Source organism: Nelumbo lutea, chromosome 5 (genome assembly GCF_056320005.1).
Source record: "Nelumbo lutea isolate HS-2025 chromosome 5, American lotus-T2T, whole genome shotgun sequence".
NCBI classification, from domain to species: Eukaryota; Viridiplantae; Streptophyta; class Magnoliopsida; order Proteales; family Nelumbonaceae; genus Nelumbo; species Nelumbo lutea.
The window spans coordinates 84,521,298-84,548,451 of record NC_142688.1 but is presented as its reverse complement, the minus strand read 5'-3'; the positions used below and the strand labels follow the sequence as shown (position 1 = coordinate 84,548,451).

Here is a 27,154-nt window from a genome sequence, read left to right as displayed (position 1 = left end):
GGAGCAAGCAATCATAACTTCGGTTGGGAGAGAATATGTATATGTTTTGTTCTACCGGGAGTTTTTTAGGGGGCATTATAAATGTTTAGCCGACTTTAAATGTTTTCTCTTTTCGTTATTTGGTTGGGTTAATTTGTGGGCATTTAAAGGCATTTGCCAACTCAGCGATGAGAAACGTTTCCTACCTTGTGCTGTTTGGAAGGGTGTTTCAAGAAGTGGGCCATATGGGTGATTCGGTGTGGCATCTTTCCTTCATTTTTCAGTGCCATATTTTGAAATCTAATGGTCCAAACTACCCTTTGCGCATATTTTGAAATCCAACAATTGATTTTGGATGAAAATCACATCCAACGGCCAAAATGACAGGTATATGGGTGTTGGGAGAAAGCATGGATTGAAATACCATACATTAGATCAATAATTTGTTGAAATATAAAGGCACATTACATGAGGGAACGACAGAGTGAACATCGTATTGAAGCAAAGGAAAGTTCACCGGATGATCGGCTTTCAAACGAAGGGGTAGGTATGACATATCGCTTAGATCGGGAAATGAACAACAATGAAGCACTTTCTTGGTGTATGCAACACCACCACCTTGTTGGATTAGGGCTGTCAGTCAAAAAATCGCACTCGCAGTGGTCAATATGAAACATACGGCCGGTGTCGAGGAGAGGGATTTTGTAGTGATTGACGACAAATTTACCAGCGGCACACCCTCTCTAGTCAGCGTGAGAAGTGAATCTCCCTGAGCAAGTCCCTCTCTGCGGCTATCCTTGAGTCCCTCTTGCACAATGGTAAGGGTTTGGGGCATGGGGGCCTTCTTCGCAATTTCAATGATCCATGAAGTATCAGATATCTCTCCCTCAATCACCACATCACCGTCCATGTACGTGCCACGTCAAATACACGTTTCGTGAAGCGCAAAGCTGTTGGGGGAAGTGAGAAATTTTCACTTCCCCCAATGGCTCATTGCACGAAAATCCATCCATTTCCATTTATTAGTGTTTTTTCAGTAAACGGTCGCACCAATACCGCCGATTAACCTCTATAAACGTTTATCACGCTAAACACCTATGTGGCACCAACGTAGGAGTGTATTGAGAAAACTCCCACAGTCAAACACAGCCTATGTAAGCCCAAAAATTTGGGAGGTCTGAAGTTCAGCCGTGCTAGGGAAATGAATATAGCCCTCCTCGCCAAACAGATTTAGGGGTTTCTCTCGTGTAAAGACGGTATTTAGGATCAGCCAGTAGTACGCAAAACTCTTAGAAGAGATGGGTAGCTATTTCTGTTGGTTCGTTGGAGATGGGATAGGATATTGACATATCCTGCAAGACCATTGAATCCCATGGTAGAAACTCATAAACCTACATTAATGCAACAAGTAATGTTACTTGACCATGAGAGCAAAGTAGAACAATATATCAAAAGGGATCGAACTTGGGATAAAGAAAAACTAGAACACCATTTCCAATATGATAGCGTTTCAACATGACTCTGTAACATCCGTCTCTCAAACGCAAAAGAAGATAAAAGATCATGTGGAAGAAGACTCACAATGGCGCATTGGCGCCTTCTCACTGAAGTCAGTATCGTCTTTTCATCAAGGAGGAAGAGATGAGGCCAACCCTCCCCCAATTACATGGTCGACAGTTCGGCAAATCAAAATTCCTTTTCGATGGCAGCCCTTTCTATGGAAATTTTTGAATAACAAGGTTAAAAACAAAACCAATCTATGGCACCTAAGGCAGGTAAATGGCACTTGCTGCTATTTCTGCTACAAGAACCCGAAATTCAGTGACACCTCTTTCTGAATGTTTAATAGCAATAGTAGTTTGGCTACCGGGTTGGAATCAAACCTGATCTCCATTGAGCTGCACTACATCCTGGAAAAATGGTGGCAAACCGGCAATTGCACAACTCTTGCAATAAATATTGGCAGAGCTACTTTTTGGGAAAAATTGCTGCAACATTAAGGGCCGTTTGGGGCATAAGAAATAAAGTTATTTATTAGAACATGAATGCGGATACTTCTAATTCTGAAACATGTCCAAGAGTAACATGATAGAAATCTCTTCTGATCATCACGCATATCAGCAAAAATCTTTAAAATCTTTATAGATGATCATGGGATCCGATCACAAAAAGAACAGCCCCATGCTATGTTATTCATGGGACCAGATTGGCTAACACCAAATCATGCACACCTGGCTCAATTATCTATCATAAGCGAACATGGGCCCCATTTGTACTAAACACCGATGTGTTTACTCATCCCGGTATGCATGATTTTGTCTCCAGTTCATCTGAATTGGTTATTGTTGGAGGGAGATTCAAATTTACAAGAATCTCTCTCCTCCCTCTCTTGTTTTGTCCTTTCCTCCCTTAAATGACTCCTTGTCCCACATTGCTTGGGAAAGGAGTGGAAGTAGAGTATATTTGTAGTCTTGTTCCTTTTATGGGTAGGGACTTATAGGAGGAGAGGACTATAGTCCAAATTACACATTTTAAATTTTAAAACGTGCTTCTTCAAATTCAAATAGGGGCGATACTGGGATTTGGATCAGTAGATAGGTAAGAGTCCAGATCCAAATAAAGATTTGCATCAGCAATCCCAATTTGATTGCTCCTGTCTTCTACTCTTCCCTGCTCTTGCCGCCCCTATGAGTTCGATCTCCACCTGTGGGAGTGATTAAGAAAGGTTCTTGATACTACATTTTGGTAGAAAAGGTAATTTGAAGTCGTGCTCACCAGCCCTCCATCACATTCTTGCTGAAGAATCGTCCTGTTGATTCTGCTTCATCCTGCACCGTGTCATTTTTGGTGGAAGTAGTCTTTGGTATCACCCTTGGGTGTGAACACCTTCATTGGGGTTTACTATTACTCCGTATCAGGTATATCCCTCTACTCCCTTTTGGTTTCAGATCTGGTCCGGTTTGGTTTCAAGATTGATCATTGAAAATGTAGATTTTTAAAATAGGGAATGCGATTCCCACATGAGAGAGAGAGAATTTTTGAAATTTTGCCCAACCTTCCTACATGGTTCAGCCATCCATATCGCTCATACCTTCAGTTAGGGCACATAACTAGCGGCGAACACCCTAACTTAACACCTCGCTAAACTAAAATACATCAAGACGTCTGAAGCATCGCACGCCTCGCAACTTGCCTTGGTGGTGGATGGCCTCCTGGTCATATATACTTAGCGCAATTAAACAAATGGCAACCCCAACCTACTCAGTGGTTCACCTTGGCTCGAGATCTTGACCTCCCTATACTGCCACCTCGGCCTCACCGAAGTAACCACTTGGGAAAGAGACTAGCCAGGCAAACTACATCTCAGCCTCGACCTCCCTCCCATACCTCAATAGACCGCCTCAGCCTAGCCTAAGTAGACACTTGGGAGAAAAATGAGCCAGGAAAGTTGCACCTTGGTCGCATATCTTTGCCTCGACCTCAGTCCCCTCAACAATCTAAAGCAAGTTGTGCCTAAAGCGAGCCATTACGAGCCATTTTTTGAACTGTAATCTCTTCATTGGGAGGGGTAGAGACCTCTCGAGAAAAAAAAAGGAGAGAGACAAGGAGAAAACACATCGTACAAAAAAATGCTTGTATTTTCCATTCTATTCACTATAAGCACTTACAAAAAAAATTTCGACCTTGGAGGCCGAATACATTTACATCATAAAAAAAAGGAAAGAAAAAACAAAGTCAAGAACCCCACTAGGCTTCACTGCCAGCTGGGGGGAAGGCAGAGTCGTCAGCAGCTTGAATATCTTTGGGGGAGTCAGGGATCACCTTCATCCCCTCGACGTCAAAATCAGGCATCACCTGCAGGAGAGCCTTCTTCGTGTCCTCGATGCCATCCGGGTATGATATGGAGGCATACTCTGCAAGGGCCTACTGCTACTCTAGTGACTTCTTGAAGGCATCCATCGCCTCGGTTGCTGCCTCCGCAGCCCGCTCACCAGGGCCTGCCTAACCCCTTCTTTAGTTATAGAGTACCCCTTGCGAACCTACCACCGGGGGCAAAAGACCTTGGAGGACTATTCAGCTCCTCTGGCGAGCTCCTGTGCTGACGAGGGGGCGGATGAGGGCCCCATGGGGTGCCCCTTAGTGGGAGGCTTCTTCGTAGCATCCCCAATAGGACGTTCACCGTGGGCCGCCTTCTTCGGCAGTTGCTCTCTCAGGGCCTCTTTGGCAGGCCTCTTCTTACCCGCCTCTACCACCTCAATGGGATTCTTTGTCATCTCGGTCGGCCTCTTCCCTTTGTCTCCTCGGCCTACGGGGACTTGTTGAGTGACCCCCTTGGCGAGGACTTGTTGCTGAACGGCCCTCTTGGTGGGGACCGACGCCCGCTTGTCCCACACAGTCACATTCTTGGAAAGCCTCCTTGGCGTTTGCCGTCTTGCATTCTTCCCCGCTTGGGCCCTCTGTTTGGCGCGGACACTCTCGAGCAATAGCTTTTTGTCATCCATCGGTAATTCTGCAAAAGGAAGACAACAAATCAGTACCATAAGACGAGGACGAAAGGAATGTGGTAACGAAAACTATGAAACCTCTCCTACCGAAGGGGGTAGGAATGAGCCTTGCGAACACTAGGGGAAGCTCCTCCTCCACCAAAGCCTTGGCCTTGACTATCCCAGCATGAGCAGGTGAGCCATGATAGCCGCCTCCTTGTTCTGAAGTGAAAGGGAACACTTCTTAATTGTTATCAAGCCTCCCCCCACCTCGACCTAAACGTTCAACGTTTGAGGCATGAGATGAAAAAGAATTTGCCCTTCTAGTTGTGGACAGACGTAGGGTTATTGTCAGGCCTGCTCCTTCGTGGGTGAAGATAGTACACGCTGGCCTCGGATGAATGCTTCCACAACACAAACATGGCATGGATTAACTTCGGGGTCAACTCTATGTCTGAAGTCGAGCCCACACCAACATGGCAACTATGGTCCTAATGGCATTGGAAATGAGCTGAGTGATGATGATGATGTTGTACCACTCTAATATCTTAGAGATGAGGGGATGAAGAGGGAACTTAATGCCGAACTCTAAGAAGTGTTGATATATACAGATCTCTCCCTCCTCGGGGGTCCACGGTCAGTCACCAACGTCTAGAACCCTAAACTGGTAGGATCGAGGTATGTGAAACCTCCTAGCTAGGGCCTTTTCTTGGTCCACATCCAGAGTGCTCTTGAACTCCATATGTGGAACATCAGCCATCACCACCCTTCGGGCAGCACTCTCGACCATTGTCCCTAGGATGGGCTTTGGGATCCGCTCCCCTCGTCTTGGGGGGACCCCTCTGGCTCCCTCGGAGTTACGGATGTGGCGCTCTCACAAGGAGGATCATCACCTCGACGGTTGCCCTCCGCACCCTCGGAGGCTACCCTCTCCCTCAGCACCATCACCTCTCGCTGAAGGGGGACGACGATCAGTGGACCTAAGAAAGAAAGGGGGGAAGGAGTCTGAGGAGTTCATAGCACTCAGGGCCAAAATTTGAGAAAGACATGATTGGATGGAATAGTTACCTAAAAAGACGAAGGAAAGAAGAGTGAAGATGAGGTGTGTCGAAAAGTTGAAGGTTTGTGAGCAGTGTTCACTCAAATAGCAAGGGTGCCTAGAGACAAATGACGAAGAAAAATCGCCACTAAGGCCCCTATTTATAGAAAAATGAACGGTTCAGATCCTACCAGATCCAACGGTCGTGAGGCCTTTGCCTTTGCTAACCTTTTGCGGTGTGACAATCGGCGCCCAGCCTCAGGGAAACGAAACGACGCCTAGTGAATCAGTGCGCAACCAGCCTCAGGGAAATGAAACAATGCCCGGTGAACTGACGCCTAGCTTCGGGAAGACAAAGCGATGCCAAGTGAACTGACGGACCTGCTTGCCATAACCCATTGGTTCGTCTAGAGCCCTCGTCCTCGCGCCAAACCCATACCAGACACAGCCCTGACGTGCCGGCTCACAAATCACTTACGGTGCACAGCCCCAGACCGTCACCGCATGAGTACAAGGCACAGGCTCGGTACAACCGGGTCCCCTCCATCTCGGGCTCCCTAGCTAAGGCCGAGGCATCCACGACTTCACCTCTCTTCGACGAACGGAAATCAGGTTGAAGCAGAAGCGCAATGAAGGCGACGCTACTGGAGGGTACACTCCACCGAACAAGCCCGATGACACTTACCAGTATCGACACTCCCTTCGGCCAAAGCCGAGACCCCTTTCGAACCCCCACCTCGGCCTCGGGAGTGGGGGGCAAGTAATGTAGGCGCATTCGGTTGGCTTGTACAAGGTTGACGTGTGTCGAGTAGAGGGTGCCAGCATAGGCTTACCATGAGTAGGGGTGTCCATGGAACTAGTGGTACCATTTTTTCCAATTCTCCAAACCGAAACCGAACCGGTACCACCAGTTAACCAGTCTGTCAGTTTCGGTTTTTGACTGGTTTGGTTCTTTGTTTTTTTCAGTTTTTTATATTTATAATATATATTATACAAATATACGTATAATATTATATTATAAATAATAAATGATATATACTATTATAAATATTTGAAATATTTATTATATATTTATAAATAGATCATTATAAATATAATATAAGTATATATTCATATATAATACATAGAAATATGTGACATATATTAAAAATATACATAAAAATATATATACTGGTCAGTTCGGTTATCCATCGATTTTTTTGTAGGTTAATCGAAAACTGAACCGGTCCTTTGATTTTTCAAAAATCCCGAACCAAAACCGTCGATTGGTTCGGTTAACCACATTTTGCGGTTTGGTTTTCTCAGTTCGGTTCAATTTTTTGGTTTTTCATGGACACCCCTAACCATGAGGACGCTCAGGGTTACCCGACGCGGACCAAGCGGACCCAATCGCAAGACGCCATGCGGCTCTGGGAGAACATCACGCCAGACCCTCGTATGGCTCGCATCTGGGCCATCCGAGCCTAACTACCCCCTGGCAGCTTTGACTATAAATGCAAGGCACCCCCCACAAAGTAAGGGATTTGAAACCTTTGTGATCTCTAGTCCTCTCTTCTCCAAGGACTTAGCGCTATTTGAGACCTTGTCTGGACTCCTCGACTCCAGACTCACTGCTTACCTTACACACATTCTAACTTGACCGTTGAAGTCCTTGCCTTAGGTTCTCACCCGAGGCCTCTAACACCTTCTCCCTTGCAGATTCATCACTGCAGGAGCAGCACTTCATCCTCCCTCGGAAGCCCTTCTCAATGCTAGCCCTCGGCTTTTACAACATTCAAAGGAGTGATTTGCCTCGGCCTCGGCTCATCTCCTCTGTACCCTCAAAGCCTTCGGCCTTCCTTTGAAGTTTGGGAATAAATTTACTTTGTTACCGTCGGCCAAACCAAAGTAAATTTACTTTGCTAGTCTATTTTGTTTTTCTTTAGAAGTTGCTGAATTGCTTGGTGTCTGTGACCATGTTTGAAACTGAAACGCAGAAATCAATTCAATCTGAGGAAATATATAATACAAAGAAAGAAGAAGAGGGAAAGAAGAATAGAGAGAGCAGGAAAAAAAAAAAAGAGATAAACTTGCCGCTCGCCGCTGGTTGTCGGTCGTCGGTAGATTTTTAACGCCAAACGTCACCAATGTTTTGGTCACATATTGTGAGAGGCGATGGGAGGAGAGTTCGAATGAGAGAGGAAGTCTAAAAGTTTTGGTTTTATTGCTTTTTTGTCATTTAATGGCTGGTTTAATTATAATAGCGATCAAAGGATAAAGAAAAAGGTACATTACAAATTACCTCCCAATACTTTGTGGGTCGGGTTACCCGACGGGCTGGGTATTATTTATTCAATTATACCTGTTCATTTAGTGGCTGGTTTAACTATAGTTAATAGAGCAATTCCATTAGTTCTTTGTTTATTCAATGAATAAACATGTTCGGTTCTGGCTGGTGATCACGGGGTCACAGAATGCAAGATTGTTTAATATTGCTTATCAAAGGATAGAGAAAAAGGTACATTACAAATTACTCCCATATACTTTAGGGTTTGGGTATTGTCAATTAGATGTGTTTATGGTTTGGATAATTTGGAGGACTGGCCTGATCTAATTTGACATGTTTTGGGTTTGGACAAAATTTTAGACATGTGGGCTTAGGTAGGCTTTGTCAAATAAGTTTGATTCGGGTCCAAACCCAGCCTGGTACTATTATATATAATAAAAATATATATTATTTATATAATATGTATATAAAATTATTATCTAATATTAATTTACTATTCAAGAAATATGAATTAGTTTATTATCAAATTAATATAATATTAATTTATTAAATTACACAAAATAAGAAATTTTATATGCAGATTGGGCTTCAAACTCAAACTTCAGGCCTTATATAAGGGCCAAGCTCGGGCTCGGGCATGGACATTTCTTGTCGATAAAGAAACAAAGCCCGGCCCGGCCCGTAAACACGCCTATTGTCAATTACTCTCTCAATTTTCACTCGTGATAAAAACCCCCTTCAGACTTTCGGATTTTTATAAAAAACCCTCTGTTAGCATTTATTATGTGATTGTTAAACATTTTTGAATTCCTAAACTACCCTTTTTTCAGAGATATTCTAAAATAGGTTGTATTGGGGTTCAGTATTTTTGTTTTACAAATTCCATTTGTTATTGGTTTACTTGATATTAATTGCATATTATATTTGTTGTAATTCTGGATTTGTATATATATTTTTTGTTTTTTTTCATGTAGTTTGTACATAAAAATAGCGAAACTTCGTTAGTTCTTTTAGCGATTTTTGAAAGAAAGAGAAATAGCGATTTCTCTTGCCTATGTTGGCCGTTTTCAAATGATATCCTTATGGTTCTTTAAGTGGATATTTTGGTAGATTAACTTTTTCATCGCTCAATTTAATGGAGAGGATTTTTTTTTTTAATTATAAATAAACGCCTATATATAATAGGCAAGCTCAGACTCACAGAACGGGTTACGGGGATACTGATTATCGGGGTTTGTTTCATCTCTCTCTCTCTCTCTCTCTCTTTCTCTCATTGCAGCAAATTATGGCCGCATCGGCGATGGTTCTAGATCCAAAACCCTCTTCTGACCCACCGCCGTCGATCCCCTCCTCAAGCTCCGAGTCCTATGCCTTCTCTGACCCATCATCCTTCCCCGACGAGGATGACCTCTACGCTCGCCTCAAGTCGCTTCAGCGGCAGCTCGAGTTCATCGACATCCAGGAAGAGTACGTCAAGGACGAGCAGAAGAACCTCAAGCGCGAGCTTCTCCGAGCTCAAGAAGAGGTCAAGCGGATCCAATCGGTGCCGCTCGTCATCGGGCAGTTCATGGAGATGGTCGACCAGAACAATGGGATCGTTGGCTCGACGACCGGGTCGAATTACTACGTCAGGATACTTAGTACCATTAATCGGGAGCTCCTTAAGCCTTCAGCTTCGGTGGCTTTGCATCGCCACTCGAATGCGCTCGTGGACGTGTTGCCGCCGGAGGCCGACTCTAGCATCTCATTGTTGAGCCAGTCCGAGAAGCCCGACGTAACCTATAATGTAAGTTCCCCTATATAAAGTTTTTAGGGTTTGGAAACTTTAAAGTTTGCTTAGGAATTTAGGGTTTTAGGTTATGAATTAGAGGTTTGGAGGGGTAATTAGGTTTTGTTTTATGTATTTCTGTGACCGAGAACTTGGTTCTAGACTTCATTTGTCTTTTCTTTCCCATGACCTGAATTGACAGGAGTCACCAAGTCTCTGGTGTCTTCAAGGGCTGCATCAATCCTTGAATGAGGAGATTTCCTTAATGTACTGCCATCAAATCATGTTCTCCAGTGGACTCATTTGGAGGGGTTTAAAAGAGTAGGACGATGGTATTAAATCTGTTAAGTGTACAGCGGAAACAATCAAATAAAATAAATACCGGTTTACCAGTTGGAATGAATTCACTGCCCCCTTTCGCCCTTTTCTGAAAAGCACTGATATGTACCCATTTAGCGGAAGCAACCAAACAAATATAAACACTGATTTACCGGTTGGAATGAATTCACTGCCCCCTTCGCCCTTTTTTGAAAAGCACTGAAATGTACCCATTTTCGGAAGCAATCAAATAAATATAAATACTGAATTACCAGTTGAATTGTTGGAATGAATTCACTGGCCCCCTTCGCCCCTTTCTGAAAAGCACTGAAATGTACTCATTAGCGGAAGCAATCAAATAAATATAAATACTGTTTTTTTAATCAATAACTCGTAACTTTCATTAATAAAAGGAGAAATAGATACAGATTTAGGGGAGATAACTTCTCTTAACTCTCCCACCTAAATACAAAGAGAGAGAGAGAGAGAGAGAGAGAGAGAGAAATTACAAGAGAGCCCGGAACAAGGAATCCCTAGTTACCCCCTGTTTGGCTAAGCCATCGGCAAAGGAGTTAGCACACTTCTTTTTACCCAGTTCAGCTTCACGTCAATATCCTTAGTCAACCATTTGAATTTCCTCCTTTTATTTCTGTAGTTCCAAAAACTAGCAGTATCATCTTACAGCCAGTCCACTACCAATTTAGAATCTGCCTCTATAACCAATTTGGTGATATTCAGTTCATTAGCCCTTTGGGTTCCTTCAAGAACAGCAGAAATGTTAGCCCGGAGAGAATCACCCATTCCAATTGGCCTCAAAAAAGAAAAAAAAAAAAAAAACAGAGCACTTACCACACCCTCCTCATTTCCTAGAACACCCTTAGTACCCGAAGGACCTGGATTACCCAAGCTGCTTCCATTGAATTTAATTTGAAAAAACCACTGGGAAGAGGAGCCCAATTAGGTAGGGAAGTGTCCTTAACTGGGGTTGAAGCTGAACTTGCAATGCCCTTCCAATTTCTGAACAAATCAGTTGCTGAGAAATCTTTAAACAGATCCAAGGACTTCAACAAATGCACCACTCTAATTTGAAACACCTCCAGAACATCTGGAAGACTTCTTTCTCTATCTGAAAAAAACTCTTCCATTCCTTTCTTCCAAAATGGTCCAGCATGCAGCAGCCCTGATACATCTCCACATGACTTTTCCTCTTTTTTGACCAGTTGAACATAAAGGGGCAAATAGACTTTGTACATCTGCTGGAGGTGAGCCGTGAGAACCTGCACCCAAACAGAGATAAACACCACTCCAAAATGTGATTAGTAAAAGTGCAAGAAATCAGTTTTAGTAACCAGTCTCACTGTTGGCCCTGCAAAGAAAACACCAGTGAAGAGATAAGTAAATATTAGGCCTATTTCTTTGAAGTAGTTCACAAGTGTTGATTCTTTCCAAGATTGCTTATCAGTAGAAACTCCCAACTCTTGGAGGAATAGGTTTGCACCAAACTTCTTTTACCAGAAAACGCTGCCCTAATTGATCTGATGGTTCAACTAGAGATTTGAAGTAGGACGCACAAGAAAAAATCCCAGAGGCTGACAAAGTCCATACCTTACTACAAGGTTTAGTGGGATCTGAAAAAACCCCTTCAAGAATATTAAGTAGAGACAAATTACTATTCATTCATGACTCCCTAACTGTTCTTCTCGATCACAAATTCCACCCAAACCCTAAAGAAGCTTGTGAGGATATCAAGAAACTGGAAATAGACTCATTTTTCAGATTGGATAAAGCAAACAAAGATGGGAATTGATCCTTTAAGGGAGAATCCTCGATCTAGACTTGTTCCCAAAAATTAATGCGGTTACCGGAGTGCAAATCATATCTTGCCCAAGGCAAGAAGAGAGGCAAAGAGGCTTGGATGGCTTTCTAGGGAAAAGCTCTTGTAGTCCTAACCGGAATTCCAACATCCTAGCCATTGTATTCACCTCAATATTTGCCCACACCTTCTCTTTTTCTAGTGGAAACCTCTTTTGAATATTCACTAGACCTAGGTCTTCACATTCCTTACTTCTGCTCACCATATCCGACCTAACCCTATGATCCTTTTTCTCCTGTCCTGGGTCCCACAAAAAGTCCCTCATTATCTTTTCCAGCTTCTTGGAAATCCTTCCTGGCACTTTAAATACTGACATAAAGTAGGTCGGAAGGTTGGTTAAGGTAGATTATCAAAGTGACTCTTGGCAAATCTCTCTACAACTAGGTTCTAGAAATTGCCTTATTGTTTTATCCCCAAGAGGCAACTATAAGTACTTCACTAGGTTCTAGAAATTTTGTCTTATTGTGTAAGGGCTGCAGTGTGCTGGACTGTTTGGGAGGAGAGAAACTCAAGGACATTCTCAAATAAGGAGAGAAGCTTGGAAGTAATCTTGGAGACTATCCACATAAGGGTGATACATTGGTTGAAAACTTTGGACTTGTTTACAATGTTCTCAGTTGATGAGATGACAAGACACTGGAAGGAGATTGCACAGGTTCAATTCCAATTAAGAAGACTTCAAGTTCTTGCTAGACACCTCCACCTCATCGGTTTACCAAACTGAACTTTGATGGCAGCAGCATGGGCAATCCAGGGCCCTCTGGAGTAGGGGGAGTGATAAGAGACGAAGAAGGGAATTTGTTAGCTATATATTCTAGTCCAATTGGGGTGGGTGATTCCCTGAGGGCTGAGATTCTAGGAGCTCTTGAAGGGATACAAAGGGTCAAGGAAATGCATATTAAAAAATTGATCATAGAAAGTGATTCTGAAACTGTGGTGAATTGGCTAAAAGAGGACAACTCTATGCTCTGGAAATACAGCAGTGAAAAGAGTTAGTGCAAATGCATTGGCAAATGGTCTGGCTAGGCAGGGGGTGAAGAGAAACTCTATCTTTTGGGCTGTTTTGTAATTGTTTCATGGTTTGGGTGTACATTGGATAGTAGGGAGTTAAGATTCTTTAGCTTCTTCCCTTGTAATTCTGATTTTCTCAGTTATTTTTTTTGATCAATCTGAATTCTCAGCTATTAATAAAAGTCATTGTTATTGATAAAAAAAATATAAGTACTTCATTGGTCAAGTGGACACCATCCACCCTAAGGTACCTACACACTGTTCCACCTCTCTCTCCTCTGAATTCACCCTCTACTATACAACTGTTATCAAAATTCACCTTTAAATTCAGCATTTGTTCAAAAAGATGTATGTTGAGTTTCAAATCCCTGGGCCTACTTAGATCACCATCTTCACAAAAAAGAACCATATCATCTGCGAATTGTAGATGAGTTAGAGGAATCCCATCCCTTCCAACTCTCCAACCTTTTATTTAATTTCTAGGGTCTGTTCTGGTGACTAATCTTCATAGGACATCTGCTATCATGGTAAACAAAAAAGGAGATCCAGAACATACCCAGGTTCTGGGGTATCCTTGCCTTATTCTTCTCAAAGCTGGGAAGGAATACACCACTGTCCCGTTCACCAAAATGGAATAATGACAAGTTCTAACACACCCCATCACCCACTTGCACCATAAATATAAATATTGATTTACCAGTTGGAATGAATTCACTGGCCCCCGCCATCCTTTTCTAAAAAGCATTGCAATGTACCCATTGAGTGGAATCTGTGTTCTGATTTGATCCGGTTAAGGCTGATGCAAATTCGATGTTTATAATTGGATTGAAAATTGATTGGAAGGATTCCTGTTTAGTAATGATAGAGACCTAAGATGGTCCTTAAAGGAGTTAGAAGCAACTCTCTTACGAGAGGAAATCTGTTGGAAGCAAAATTCCAAAGAGAAATGGATCAAGGAAGGCAATGGTAATACGAGATTCTTTCACGCCATTGCAAATGGTAGGAGAAGGAAGAGCCTAATTACTTCTTTAAATTTGGGAGAGATTGTGCACAAACTAAAATGAGATAGCCATGACTATTACAAAACATTTTAGATTGATTTTTGAACACCTTTCAATGATAGATGGTCAATTGATGGTCTTGATTGGGAGGCTTTGGGGAATGATCATGTAGAGTTCTTGGAAAGAAGCTTTTAGGAGGAGGAAATTAAGGAAGCCAATTTTTCAATGGGCAGATCAAAAGCTCCAGGCCCTGATGTTTTCACAATGGCCTTTTTTCTAGATTGTCAAGAGATAATCAAAGCTGATCTGTTTAGAGTCTTCTGGGAATTCCACGGAAGGGGTGTTGTGTGTGCAGGAATTAACTGTACTTTCATAGCATTGGTCTCTAAGAAAATTGGTGTTGCTCACCCTAAGGATTTCCATTTGTCCCTTGAGAGTGAAGGTCATTTGCTCCCTTGTCTCTCACTTTCAAAGGGCCATTGTTCATGATAGGGAAATTGTGGATCAAATTTTAATTGCTAATGAGTGTATGGAGTCCGAGAAGAGATTAAGGAAGAATGGAGTTGTTAAATTGGATGTGGAGAAATTGCTGATAAAAAAATTTAATGTGGAGAAATCCTATGATCTTGTGGATTGGGAGTCCTTAATTCATATCATGAGAAGCTGTGGCTTTAGGGAGTTGTGGTGTAAATGGATTAGAGGTTGCTTACAATCTAGCCACTACTGAATTCTTGTCAATGACAAGGTGTATGATTTTCTCAAAGGTTTCGAAGCCTTAGATAAGGTGATCCAATTGTTGAACATATCAACTGCTGCGGAATCTTTAAATAGGTTCAAGGACTTCAACGAGTGCACCATTCTAGTTTGAAAGGCCTACTGGACATCTGGAAGATTCTTTCTCTATCTGAAAAAACCCTCCCATTCCTTTCTTCAGAAATAGTCCAGCATGCAGCAGTGCCGATACTTCTCCAAATGACTTTTCCTCTTTTTTTTTGACCAGCTGAACATGGTGGAGGCAAGTAGACTTTGTACATCTGGTGGAGGTGAGCACCTCTACCCAAATAGAGATAAACACCACTCACAAATGTGATTAGTAAAAGTGTTGGTGGAAGGAGATTCTAGGTTGACCGTTAGCTGGTGGTTGTAGAAGGAAGATTCTAGTCTGTGAAGTTCTCAAATGAAAAAAAGAAAATCAACCAGATAACTCAGAACATGCAAATTCAGGTTCTGTGGGCCAAGAGGAGTGCCAATTCTCTGGCAGACTCTTTGGCCAAACAAGGGGTAGGAAAAGCAAATCTTTTTTGGGCTTTGTTGTAATCTGACTTTTAATGTTAGAGAGGTTTAAGAGTTTTTACCCCTCCCTTCATATTGTATGTTTCTATAATCTTTTTTCTTAATAAAAGTTGCTGTTATTGATAAAAAATGTGACTAGTAAAAGTGCAAGGAATTAGTAATGGTAACCAGTCTCACCCGCAACCCTACAAAGAAAACACTAGTGAGGAGATAAATAACTAATAGGCCTCTTTATTTGAAGTAGATCTCAAGTGTGGACTCTTTCCAGGATTGCTTCCAAGCAGAAATACCCACTCCTCAAAGGAGTAGGTTTGCACCAAACTTCCTTTTCCAGGAAAAGGGTGCCTTAACTGATCCAATGGCTGAACTAGAGCTATGAAGTAGGCATTTTTGCATTATAAAAATCACTAAGAATTTATTTGTGAGAAATACAACTTTCTAACATAGCATAGGTAGAATTCCACCTATGTGAAACATTTAATATAAAATGTTTATATTTTAAACCATAATTTTGACATAAATATTTAAATTCTTGTTTTCTTGCTCCATAACTTTTAATATATATAATACAATTTCTAATTTTAGAAATATGAGTAGAAATAATATTTAAAGCATCCTGAATACATAAATTTATGATTTGACATGCACATCCGATATTATTGCTGAATCATTATTACTAGCATTATCAAAACTAATAGAAAATAATTTATTGTCAATTCCATAGGCATGTAAAGTATTTAAAATACTTGCAGCAATAGCTAGGTCAATATGTGGCCTTTCAAGCCTAGTAAAACTTAAAATTCTTTTTATTTAGAAGCTAATTTTAATTAATAAAATGACCAGTAACACAAATATAACTTATGTTAAACTTAGAAGTCCAAATATCAGAAATAATTGCAACTTTAGAATTAAGATTTGATAATATATAAATTGAATTTTGTTTATATGAATAAAAATTTTTTAAAGCATCTGATCTAGTAGTATTCCTAGAAACTTTTTTAAATTGTGGATTTATAGAATTACGTAACCAATTTTCATCTTTTGTATCTTCACCTAATAAAAATGGCTGTTTAGCATGTAGAATGTATTTTGCTAATTCTTGCCTCATTTTTTCTTGAGAATATTTAAAAGTACCACCGCCCCCCTTGACGCCCAATTTGTGTTTGTGTTGTTTCTCTCCCTTCTTTTTCTTCTTTCTCATGGGTGAGCAAATGTCTGCCCAAATGGCCAGTACCACCCTTGGTACAATAGCTAAAGTCTTTCCTACAATTAAATTCTAAAAAAAATTAATTTAATTGCACTTATCCGGATTGTCGGTTTGGAATCCCAACTTGATTTCTACGGTTGAAGAAGCCTTTCAACTCCAAGAGTCCAAGCCCCCAAATTGCTAACTTGAGCTGTCGAACAAGCCTTCTTGTTGAAACTAAAATAAAGTTAAGAATTGGAGAGTCAGAGAATGTATGAGAGATTGAGACTTGAGAGAGTATGAGAACTAGAGAAGAGATTAAGAGAATTGTTGAATTGGTGTGATGAGAATGGTGGAGGATAGGGCTATTTATAGGAGTTGAAAATAATTCAATTGCCTAAAATACCCTAAAAACTAGTTGTTTTTGAGTTGTTGGGAAGGGTATTTTGGTCATTATAAAGTTACTTATCACTTTACCCAAAATGACCCCAAACTAGTTGTTATATAGCTATTGGGGGATATTTATGTCATTCTTTCTCACACCAAAACCAAAATACATAAATACCCCCCTATATAGCTTTTTAGGCCCTGTTCGCTTTTCGGTAAGTTACTTACTCGGGTAAATGTAGTTACTTGGGTAAAGTTTTACTAGGAAACACTTACTAGGGTAAGTGCATTTACCCATGTTCTTTAATTTCTCATGTAAATAAGGTAAATGACCATTTTAGCCATAAAAATCCATTATTAAAAGGGGCATTTCTGTCCCATTCAAGTGTTGGGACTTCCCCCTAGGTGGGAAAGTTATTTACCTACCTAGGGTAAGTGATACACAGGAAAATAAACTTTATTTGATCCTCACCTAAATATGAAAAAAGAATATGAGATTCTTGGTCAATGGGAGCCAAAATCCTGTTGACCAACTTTCGCCCTCTCAAAATCCAAAAAAGGAACACCCCCTTATAGGTGTTGGGGGGTATTTTTGTAAACCCCTCAAAAGCTGAACACCCCCCCCCCAACGACTAGTTCATTAGGTGGACCGAGCGCGGCCTGCGGGCCGTGCCATGATGGGCTGGCACAGCACGACATGCACAATCATGCCAACCTATGGAACTTGGAACCCCAGGCCCAACACGACCTAGACCATCATGTCGGGCTACGGGCGACACGACCCGATTTACACTTCTACGGTTCTACCCAAACCCTGAGAAGCTTGTGAGGGTACCCAAGGTTCAAAATATTGATACGCCGATAGGGGCGTATCGGGCGTTTCGATACTCGTTTTTTTACCTTTTAATTTTTATTTTTTTTCAAAACTGGTTCAGGGGAGTCGGTCTAGGACCCCTCCATCCCCTGAACCGGTCAGACCCCCGATACACCCACTGTAGGGGCGTATCGAAAGGGTCCCAGAACGATACGTATCGGCCGATACGTAACGATACTTTGAACCTTGAGGGTACCAAGAAATTGCAAATAGGCTCATTTTTCAGATTGGATAAAGCAAACAAAGATGGGAATTGATCCTTTAAGGTAGAATCCCCAAATAGGCTCAATTTTCAGATTGGATAAAGCAAACAAAGATGGGAATTTAGATTGGATCAAGCAAATAGGCTCATTTTTCAGATTGGATAAAGCAAACAAAGATGGGAATTGTTCCCAAAAATTAATGGGGTTACCAAGGTGCAAATCATACCTTGTCCATGGAAACAAGAGAGGCAAAGAAGCTTGGGTGGCTTTTTAGGGAGAAGCTCTTATAGTCCTAGCCGCAATTCTGGCCTCTTGGCCATTGCTCGCAAGCCCATGAATGCTCACCATACTTTTTTTTTTGGGATAATTGAAGTCACCACAATCTTTGCCCACACTTTCTCTTTTTCTAAGGGAAACCTCCATAACCACTTACCCAACAATGCCACATTCCTCTTTTGAATATTCGCTAGGCCTAGGCTTTCACATTCCTCACCATTTCCAACCTAACCCTATGATCCTTTTTCTCCTCTACTGGGTCCCATAGAAAATCCCTCATTAGCTTTTTCAGCCTCTTGGAAATCTTTCCTGGCACTTTAAATACTAATATAAAGTAGATCGGAAGGTTGGTTAAGGTAGATTATCAAAGTGACTCTTCCCCCTGAGACAAATAATTTCTCTTGTAAGAGGCAAATCTCTCTACCACTAGGTTCCAAAAATTTTGTCTTGTTGGTTTATCCCCGAGAAGCAACTATAAGTACTTAACTGGCCATTCCACACACCTTAAGATGCCTGCACACTCTTCCACCCCTCTCCTCTAAATTCACCTTTAAATTCGACATTTGCTCTTAAAGTTGTATCTTGAGTTTCTAGTCCCTGGCCTTTTAGATCACCATCTTCACAAAAAAGAAGCATATCATCCGCGGATTGCACATGAATTAGAGGTATCCCATCCCTTCCAACTCTCCAACCTTTTATTTAATTCCTAGAGTTTGCTCTAGTGGCTAATCTTCCTAGGACATGTGGTATCATATCAAGGTAAACAAAAAGGAGAGAGGGTATCTCCTTGCCTTATTCCCCATAAAGTTGGGAAGAAATACACCACTGTCCCGTTCACCAAAATGGAATAATGACAGGTTCTAACACACCCCATCACCTAGTTGCAACATAAATATAAATGCTGATGTACCAGTTGGAATAAATTCACTGGCCCCCATCATCCTTTTCTGCAAAGCATTGCAATGTATCCATTGAGTGGAATTAGTGTTCTAATTTGATATGGTTAAGGGTGATGCAAATTTGCTGTTTATAATTCGATTGAAAATTGCTTAGAAGGTTTCTTCTCTGATAGTGATAGAGAGTAGACCTGAGATGGTCTATAAAGGAGTTAGAGGCAACTCTCTTACGGGAGGAAATCTGTTGGAAGAAAAAATCCAAAGAGAAATGGGTCAAGGGAGGCGATGGTAATACACAATTCTTTCATGCCATTGCATATGGTAGGAGAAGGAAGAGCTTAATTACTTATTTAAAGTTGGGAGAGACTGTGATCACAAACTAAAATGAGATAGCCATGACTACTGCAAAACATTATAGATAAATTTTTCGATGACCTTTCAATGGTAGATGGTCAATTAATGGTCTTGATTGGGAGGCTTTGGGGAATGATCATGTAGAGCTCTTGGAAAGAAGCTTTTAGGAGGAGGAAATTAAGGAAGCCATTTTTTCAATGGAAAGATCAAAAGCTCCGTACCTTGCTGGTTTCACAATAGCCTTTTTTCCAGACTGTTAGGAGATAATCAAAGCTGATCTGGTTAGTCTTCTGGGAATTCCAAGCGAGGGTATTGTGTGTGCAGGATTTAACCGTACTTTCACAGCATTGGTCCCTGAATCTGGGCCCATGTACAGAAGTACCGGTCCACCTTCTAACTGGCATTTCTTCAGGCTTAGTTTGGAGTCTATTTGCTGTGGGGGCCTAGATGAGTGACCTCTGAAGCTTGTAAGTTTATCCCTCAATTGTAAAGACCATAGTCTAGCTGGCTGTAGTCTTGTAAGTTTAGAGACCGTGGAGGTAACACTCTTCTCAGCTATTCATGCCCAATTGGGAATGGTAATTCTTTGAAGGCTGAGATCCGACATTAAGAGAAGGGTTGAAGCCAACTATTTCTCAAGATCAGAAATTATCCTTGAAGGGGACTGTCAAAAGTGTCAAGTTCTTCTTAGGTAGATTAGGCAAGAAGAAGATATTGCATGGAAATATAGACACTTAGACAAGTTAACTAAGGCACAAGCTAAATATAGACACTTAGACAAGTTAACTGTGGCTGATTCCCTTCCCATGTCGAGAGTTATTTATTTATTTGTTTTTTGATCAATTATTGCCATATCAAGAGTTAACAGTGAACATTTTGTTTGGCGAATACCTAGGCCAGGAACTTCGCTGTAAACTACTATGAGACAATTTGATATTTGATATGTGTGCCATTTGGTTTATTGTGCACTCATTCATGATATCCAGCTTTGGGTATTATGCTTTTAAATGAATGAAATGTGTAGTTGTGTACTCTTAGTTATGAAATAATATCTTTGTATCACAGAAAAGCATATATCTATGTATTTGTCTATTTTTGACACCTAGGTTATGCCTGGTTGTTATCTAGGAATTGTCCTCACTTAGATAGGACAAGTTGCTTATCACCTGCTCAACTTCATGGCGTTGACACATATACATACATGGTATAGTGCCACTCTATATGCTTGGAACTTTTTCAAAATTGAAGCTCCAAAGTTTCAAGGCCCAATCTCTCTCCTGCTCCAGTCCTTGATTCTGGGAAGTGGTAACTAAAGCAAAACAGATGGAGTACCACTCTTTAAGAGAGTACGAAAATCCTAATGCGGAAAATGAACCATGATCAAATAGTAGATATTTACAGTCTACTATCTTAGTATGATGTTAAATCTAAGTAATTATAAGAAAATATAAATCAATTTGATGAGCAAAACTGAGAAGGTAGATATTTTTTTTGATCAGTAATTTAGAAGGTAGATATACTGAAGGATGTGCTGTGTGCAAGAAATGAGTGGTATAGTTACAAAGGACAGAGAAAACAGGGCTTTACTACTACTAATTTGATGATCTATTACTACTAAGTGTAACTCGAAAAAGTTCCAGAAACGAACATTTGACCCCAATTAAAACCCTTATCTATAACTATACTATAGTTATAAATCCTATTTTGACTTGCAAATAGAGAAAGAGCAAATATGCATCATGAACTTTGTATTTCTATGAGATCTCAAGAACAAATTTGCATTAAAAACACTAATGCCAACTCAAAGGAAATCTTGCATGTCAAAAGAAAGGTTGATCCAAAGAGGGAAAAACAAAATTCCCATAATGAAGTCATAAGAAATACACTCCAGTCTGATAGTTCTTTTGAGGCAATGCATAAGTATTGGTTTTCCTATGGGCCTCTTACCGGCATAAGTATTTCTCCCCTTTAGGCATGCTTGCATTTGCTATGAATGTTGAATCCACTCCAGAAGGTTCAAGTCCCTCCACTATGGTGAGAGGTGTTCTTGTCTAACACAAAATCTTTGTAGTCAATTGATAGCCATCATTAGTTGATTTGCCAATGATATCAGTTACCTCGAGGGGAAAATGATGTAATTAAGAATGCTGGGTTGAAGTTTGATACTGTTTCTTCAAAAGAAGGTATTACTAAATAACTGATTTGAAACTTGATGCTGTTTTTAATTTTCAATGGTTTTGGGGTGAAAAATTAGTTTTCATATGCCTACCCACCTGCCTATTTCTGAAATGTAAATTTTGGAATTGGGAAAGTAGTGTATTGGTAATACCAGTTAATAAGTAATGCGGACTATGGAAAAAAGAGGATAGAAGATAAGGATATAGAAAGCAAAGACTAGGCTTTTCCTTTTGCATTCAGTTGGGGTTTAGTAATTAACAAATGTGGGTTGCATAATTTATCTGTTAGTTAGGGTGAATTAGATTTAGGTTAGTTGTTAGTTCTTGTTTATGCTTGTACATTTTGCAAGTCAGCATTTTCAATCTAAATGGTTGGTCTTCATTTCAAATACTTGCCTTTTATCTTACAATATTCCTTCTAATGGGGTCAGGATATTGGGGGATGCGACATTCAAAAGCAGGAAATCCGTGAAGCTGTTGAATTGCCTTTGACACATCATGAGCTATACAAACAGATTGGGATAGATCCCCCTCGAGGTGTCTTACTTTATGGTCCACCTGGCACAGGCAAAACCATGCTTGCCAAGGCTGTTGCCAATCATACAACTGCAGCCTTCATAAGAGTAGTTGGTTCTGAATTTGTTCAGAAGTATTTGGGTGAGGTAAGGCTTCTTCCAACTTTTCTTTTTATTCAGTGGTTGAGCATGTTGTATATTTTGTTGTCTTGTAAATTTCCTTAAAAACAGATAATTTTAGTGGAAATCTTTGGACCTTCTTTGTCTAATTAGTAATTACTATTTATATGTGTTTCATCGGCACTTGTATTGCATTAAATTTTGTTCATTTTATTCTTCTATCTCCTCCTTGTTTAATTTTGGTTCTTCCCTCTGCTTGTATTTGGTTTATGACTCAGTTATGATAGATTTTGTCCATTTTTTATCAGGGTCCGAGAATGGTCCGTGATGTTTTTCGCCTTGCCAAAGAGAATGCCCCTGCAATTATCTTTATTGATGAGGTTGATGCCATAGCTACTGCTAGGTTCGATGCCCAAACTGGTGCGGACAGAGAAGTTCAGCGAATTCTTATGGAACTCCTGAACCAGGTACAATTTATATCTCATAGATTAAAAAGATAGGCAGTAGGGACCATGGCTCAAATGCATTTCCTTGTTTTTTTTATATATTGAATTTAGCAGTTGATGATGAAGAGCAAGTTTTCTTACTTTCATGCCTTACTCTGATCCAATTTTCATCTGTAAATTTTGAGCTGTTCTTTTATTTACTTATTTTTGGCCTGAGTTTTGCAGATGGATGGTTTTGACCAAACAGTAAATGTGAAGGTAATAATGGCGACTAATCGGGCTGACACACTTGACCCTGCACTTCTGCGTCCTGGAAGGCTTGACAGGAAGATTGAATTTCCTTTGCCTGATAGACGTCAGAAAAGGCTTGTTTTTCAGGTAAAACCTTGGACACTTCTGTGCAAAATGATGAATTGCAACATAAATGAAATCTTGAATTACAATAATTTTTTTTCTCTTTACAGGTCTGCACTGCTAAGATGAACTTAAGTGATGAGGTAGACTTGGAAGATTATGTTTCTAGGCCTGATAAAATTAGTGCTGCTGAGGTCAGTTGATTGTGCATTCTATTTTGATCTTTAATTTGGTTTTGTATATAAACTCTTTATCTCTTTATAGGAAAGTGTTTTTAAATCCTGTATTAATTTTCTGGTGGATGCTATCTTTTGAGAACTAATGCATATTTTATTGGACTGCTCAAATATTTCTTAGGATTATTATCATTAGGGTTCCTTTCATTCATATTCCTATGTTTCTTTGTTACTGATTTTTTTTTTTATCAATAACAGATCCATTCAATTCATTGAAATATCAAACTATTTACAATTAAGTTACAGATTAGCCCAAAACGTTGCTTCCCTTTCTATCTCTCGCACCAGCCACCTGAATTTCCTCTTCTCATTTCTGTAGTTCCATAAACCGCAGTTGTCTTTAATCAGCCACCCTATCACCACCTGAGTCCCCTTCAATTATGAGTTTCCTGACATTCATCTCCTTGGCTTTCTGAACTCCTTCCCTAACTGCCAAGATCTCAGCTCTAAGGGAATCTCCCACACCAATTGGGCTTGAGGACATGGCAGAAATGACCCCGTTCTCACCCCTAAAAACACTTCCAATCCCTAATTGTCCCAGATTCCCCTACAGCTCCCATCAAAATTTAACTTTAAGAAGTCAGTCTCACCCCACTTTCTCAACATGTCTTCCATTGTGTAGTCTGTAAATAGCTCTAATGATTTCAGCCACTATACTGCCTTTATGTGGATCACAACCCTCAATTCTTTAGCCCCTCTCCCATTTTCTGAGAAGATCCTAATATTTCTTTCTTCCCATAATGTCCAGCATACTGTCGCCCTCAGACCTCTCCACATAGTCCTTCCCCTTTTCACGTGCCACCTAAAAAAGGAAGGGGAAAATAGGCTCTACAAATCTGATGCAGGGTTCTACCTACACCCAAAGAGAGAAAAATCCCACTCCCAAATTGACTTTGCAAATTGGCAAGACACCAGTAAGTGAAAACTAGTCTCCCCATCCGCTTTGCAAAGAACACACCAATGAGGTGACAAACAAGTATGAGTCTCTTCTTTTGGAGCACATCCCCAATGTTGAATCTTTCCAAATAGGCTTTTCAACAAAAACTACCAACCCTAGGAGGAATCAATCTGCATCAAACCTCACTAACCGGGAAAGGGGAGGTTGCAGGACTGGTGGGCTGGCAAAGGACTTTGAAGAAGGAAGCGCAAGAAAAAAAAGCCCGTGGGGGTAGGGGTCCAAATTCTAGAGTCCACCTTAGAAGGGTCCAAGAAAACATTATCAAGAAGTTCAAATAGGCTCGAAATACTATCAAGGTCTGAATCCCTCACAACCCTCCTTAGACCCATGTTTCACCCAAACCTCGAACTGGAAGAGGAAGGGGTGATGAAAGAAGAAACTGGCTCATTTTTAAATTTAGGAAGAGCATACAAAGAAGGAAACTGTTCCTTAAGAGGAACATTCCCCACCCAAATATGTTCCTAGAATTTTATGAAATTACCTGAATTCAAATCATACCTGACATGAGGGGAGAAGATTAGAAGCAAATCATGAATGGCTTTCCAAGGTGAAGTGCTTGTGGTTCTTGCTCTGATTCCAGCATCCCATCCATCTTGCTCCAGCCCATGTATGTTTGCCACTATTCTAGCCCATAGCTTCTCCTGCTCTAGAGGAAATCTCCAAAGCCATTTCCCCAGAAGGGCCGAATTCCTTTTTCCAATTCTCCCAAGCCCCAAACCTCCATAGTTTTTACTTTTGGTCATCACCTTCCAGCTAACCTTGTGGTCCCTCTTCTCCTCTCCCGGTTCCCAAAGGAAATCTCTTATCAACCTCTCCAACCTACTACAAACCTTCCCTAGAATAACAATGAAAGAAATTAAATGGGTAAGTTTGCTAACGTGGCCTTAATCAGTGTAATCCTACCACCCAGAGAGAATTCTTTTTCCAAGAGAAGTCTTTTTTTTCAAATCTTTCCACCACCGGGTTCCAAAAGCTCTCTTTGTTACTGATGAATAAAACTCCTCTCTTCTGAGTTATGATAATTTGTCAAAATTTTGACATCCATTGATCTTGTCATTATTTCATTCTTCATGTCTTAAAAGTTATCTTATGATGCCTTCTCATTTTAGTAGAAATGAAAAAGAAAAAGGCCCGTTTTAGTCATAGTTATCAAGGTGTCGCCTAGGCAACTAAGCACCCATGGTTGGGTTCTTTGCTTAAACACCTTGGCTTTGTAGCAACAAAGCATCTGCTTATGCAACAGGGACGTGCCTTAATATGATATGAAAACTATGGCTACATCTTGCTAACATGTGCTTTAATACATTATTTTTATATATTATGTATGTCGTTTACCTTTCCTCTCCCTCTCTCTCTCTCTTGCTTGTTTAATTTAATGTTTTTTTATGTACTCTTGATTTTTTTCTTTATAGGCTTATTTATTATAATACCGTTATTTACTTTTTTGTAATTTAAGTCTTGCCATAGGTAGTGTATAATTTTTAAATGCCTATAGGGGAGTATGCAATTTAAAAAGGAAAAGAAAACAAATAGATACCAAGTTATAATCAACATGCCCAGTGCCCACTGTATCATCTGATTCTCTACCATGTTGTGATTGATATTCCCGGTGTATCAGTGTGTACAGTCAATCAGGCTTTTTAGGAATGCATATACTATTCTCACTGCCTGTCTTGGTGCAACTGCAGATTGCGGCAATTTGTCAAGAAGCAGGAATGCATGCGGTTCGCAAGAACCGGTATGTTATACTTCCAAAGGACTTTGAAAAGGGTTACAGGGCAAATGTTAAAAAGCCTGACACAGACTTCGAGTTTTATAAGTGAAGCATTATGAAAGCACATTTAGAATATTTGGATACTTTTAGTGGACTCCTCTTTGTAAACGTCAAAATATTTCTCCTCCATTCCTTCGTGTGCTAATGGCATGCTTTGTATTATTATAATTTTGCTTAGTAAGTAGTCGCAACTTGCAAATGTTAAAAGCTCTCTTAAAGCTGTGGTCGTGTTGGATTGGGCCTCTCTTGTTTGTTTGTAGATATCTCAAGTATTTGTCATGTGTTAGTAAGTAGTCGCAACTTGCAAATGTTAAAAGCTCTCTTAAAGCTGTGGTCGTGTTGGATTGGCCCTCTCTTGTTCGTTTGTAGATATCTCAAGTATTTGTCATGTGTTAGTAAGTAGTCGCAACTTGCAAATGTTAAAAGCTCTCTTAAAGCTGTGATCGTGTTGGATTGGGCCTCTCTTGTTTGTTTGTAGATATCTCAAGTATTTGTCATGTGTGTTACGTGAATGGTGCATGTTTAAGGGTAATGTCTTGGTCTCTCCATCAGAGAATGAAAAGGAAGACTCCTATATTAAGGAAGGCTGTCACATCAGTCACTCTTAAGAATTAAGATTGTAGTTTGCGTTATTTGGAATAGATAGAATCGTCGGCGAGGATGAGCTGCAAAATTAGTGGATGGATTTTGATGAAAAAAATGCCACTTTTGGGTGATACGCATACACGTGGAAAAAGAAAGATGGGACTTGGGAGAACAGATCTGGACTCGGGAGAATTCTATTCATATTTCATCCTCGTTATGGTGATTGGCATCATGGTTTTCAAAACCGGACCGGACCGAACGGTCGGACCAGAAACCGATAACCGTTCAGCCCTTCGGGTCTGGTTATATTGTAAACCGCTAAATCTTAAAAAACCGTTGAAAAGGTCAGAAAACTGCTGACCCGGGTGGTCAAATTGCTAAACCGTTCGACCTGGGCAGCGGCTCACGGCTTACAAATTTCATTTTCGTTGATTTAAAAAAAATAATAAAAACAAAAAAAGGCTTACGAATTAGGCCTTTAGGGATAGAACGAAAGTCGTTCATTTTCGTTCTAACTAACCCTTCCCTCCTCTCAGTCCTCGTTACCTCGACTGACGACTTGCAGCAGCCATGACTGACAACGATTCACGGCGACCGGTGACGGTGGTAAGCTTTATCTACAGAGGTTTGCATTTTATAACCAGCAGCAACCTCTATTTATCGAGGACTTGCAGCGGCGACCGACGATTTTGCAGCAGTAGTAGCAGCAGGCCAGCGGCCAACCGTCGACGATCACAGTGGAGTCCCTGGTTTTGGGTACAAATCCATAAGATTTGGCATA

At 40.6% G+C, this 27,154-nt stretch overlaps 1 protein-coding gene and 1 long non-coding RNA gene across 2 annotated transcripts; one reads left to right on the top strand and one right to left on the bottom strand.

Annotated features, from left to right (window-relative positions):
- Positions 1 to 392: 392 nt before the first annotated feature.
- Positions 393 to 1,747, bottom strand: LOC148853211 (uncharacterized). Its single transcript, XR_016099864.1, has 2 exons — positions 1,561 to 1,747; positions 393 to 1,370 (listed from the first exon to the last, which is right to left on the bottom strand). It is a non-coding gene; the product is annotated as an uncharacterized LOC148853211 (long non-coding RNA).
- A 6,891-nt stretch (positions 1,748 to 8,638) lies between these two features.
- On the top strand, positions 8,639 to 25,995 carry LOC148853210 (26S proteasome regulatory subunit 6B homolog). The gene is made up of 6 exons (XM_088946837.1): positions 8,639 to 9,554; positions 21,817 to 22,047; positions 22,329 to 22,487; positions 22,692 to 22,844; positions 22,931 to 23,014; positions 25,703 to 25,995. The coding sequence occupies exons 1-6, from the start codon at positions 9,054 to 9,056 to the stop codon at positions 25,835 to 25,837; spliced, it is 1,263 nt and encodes a 420-aa protein (XP_088802963.1). The 5' UTR covers positions 8,639 to 9,053; the 3' UTR covers positions 25,838 to 25,995.
- Positions 25,996 to 27,154: the final 1,159 nt, after the last annotated feature.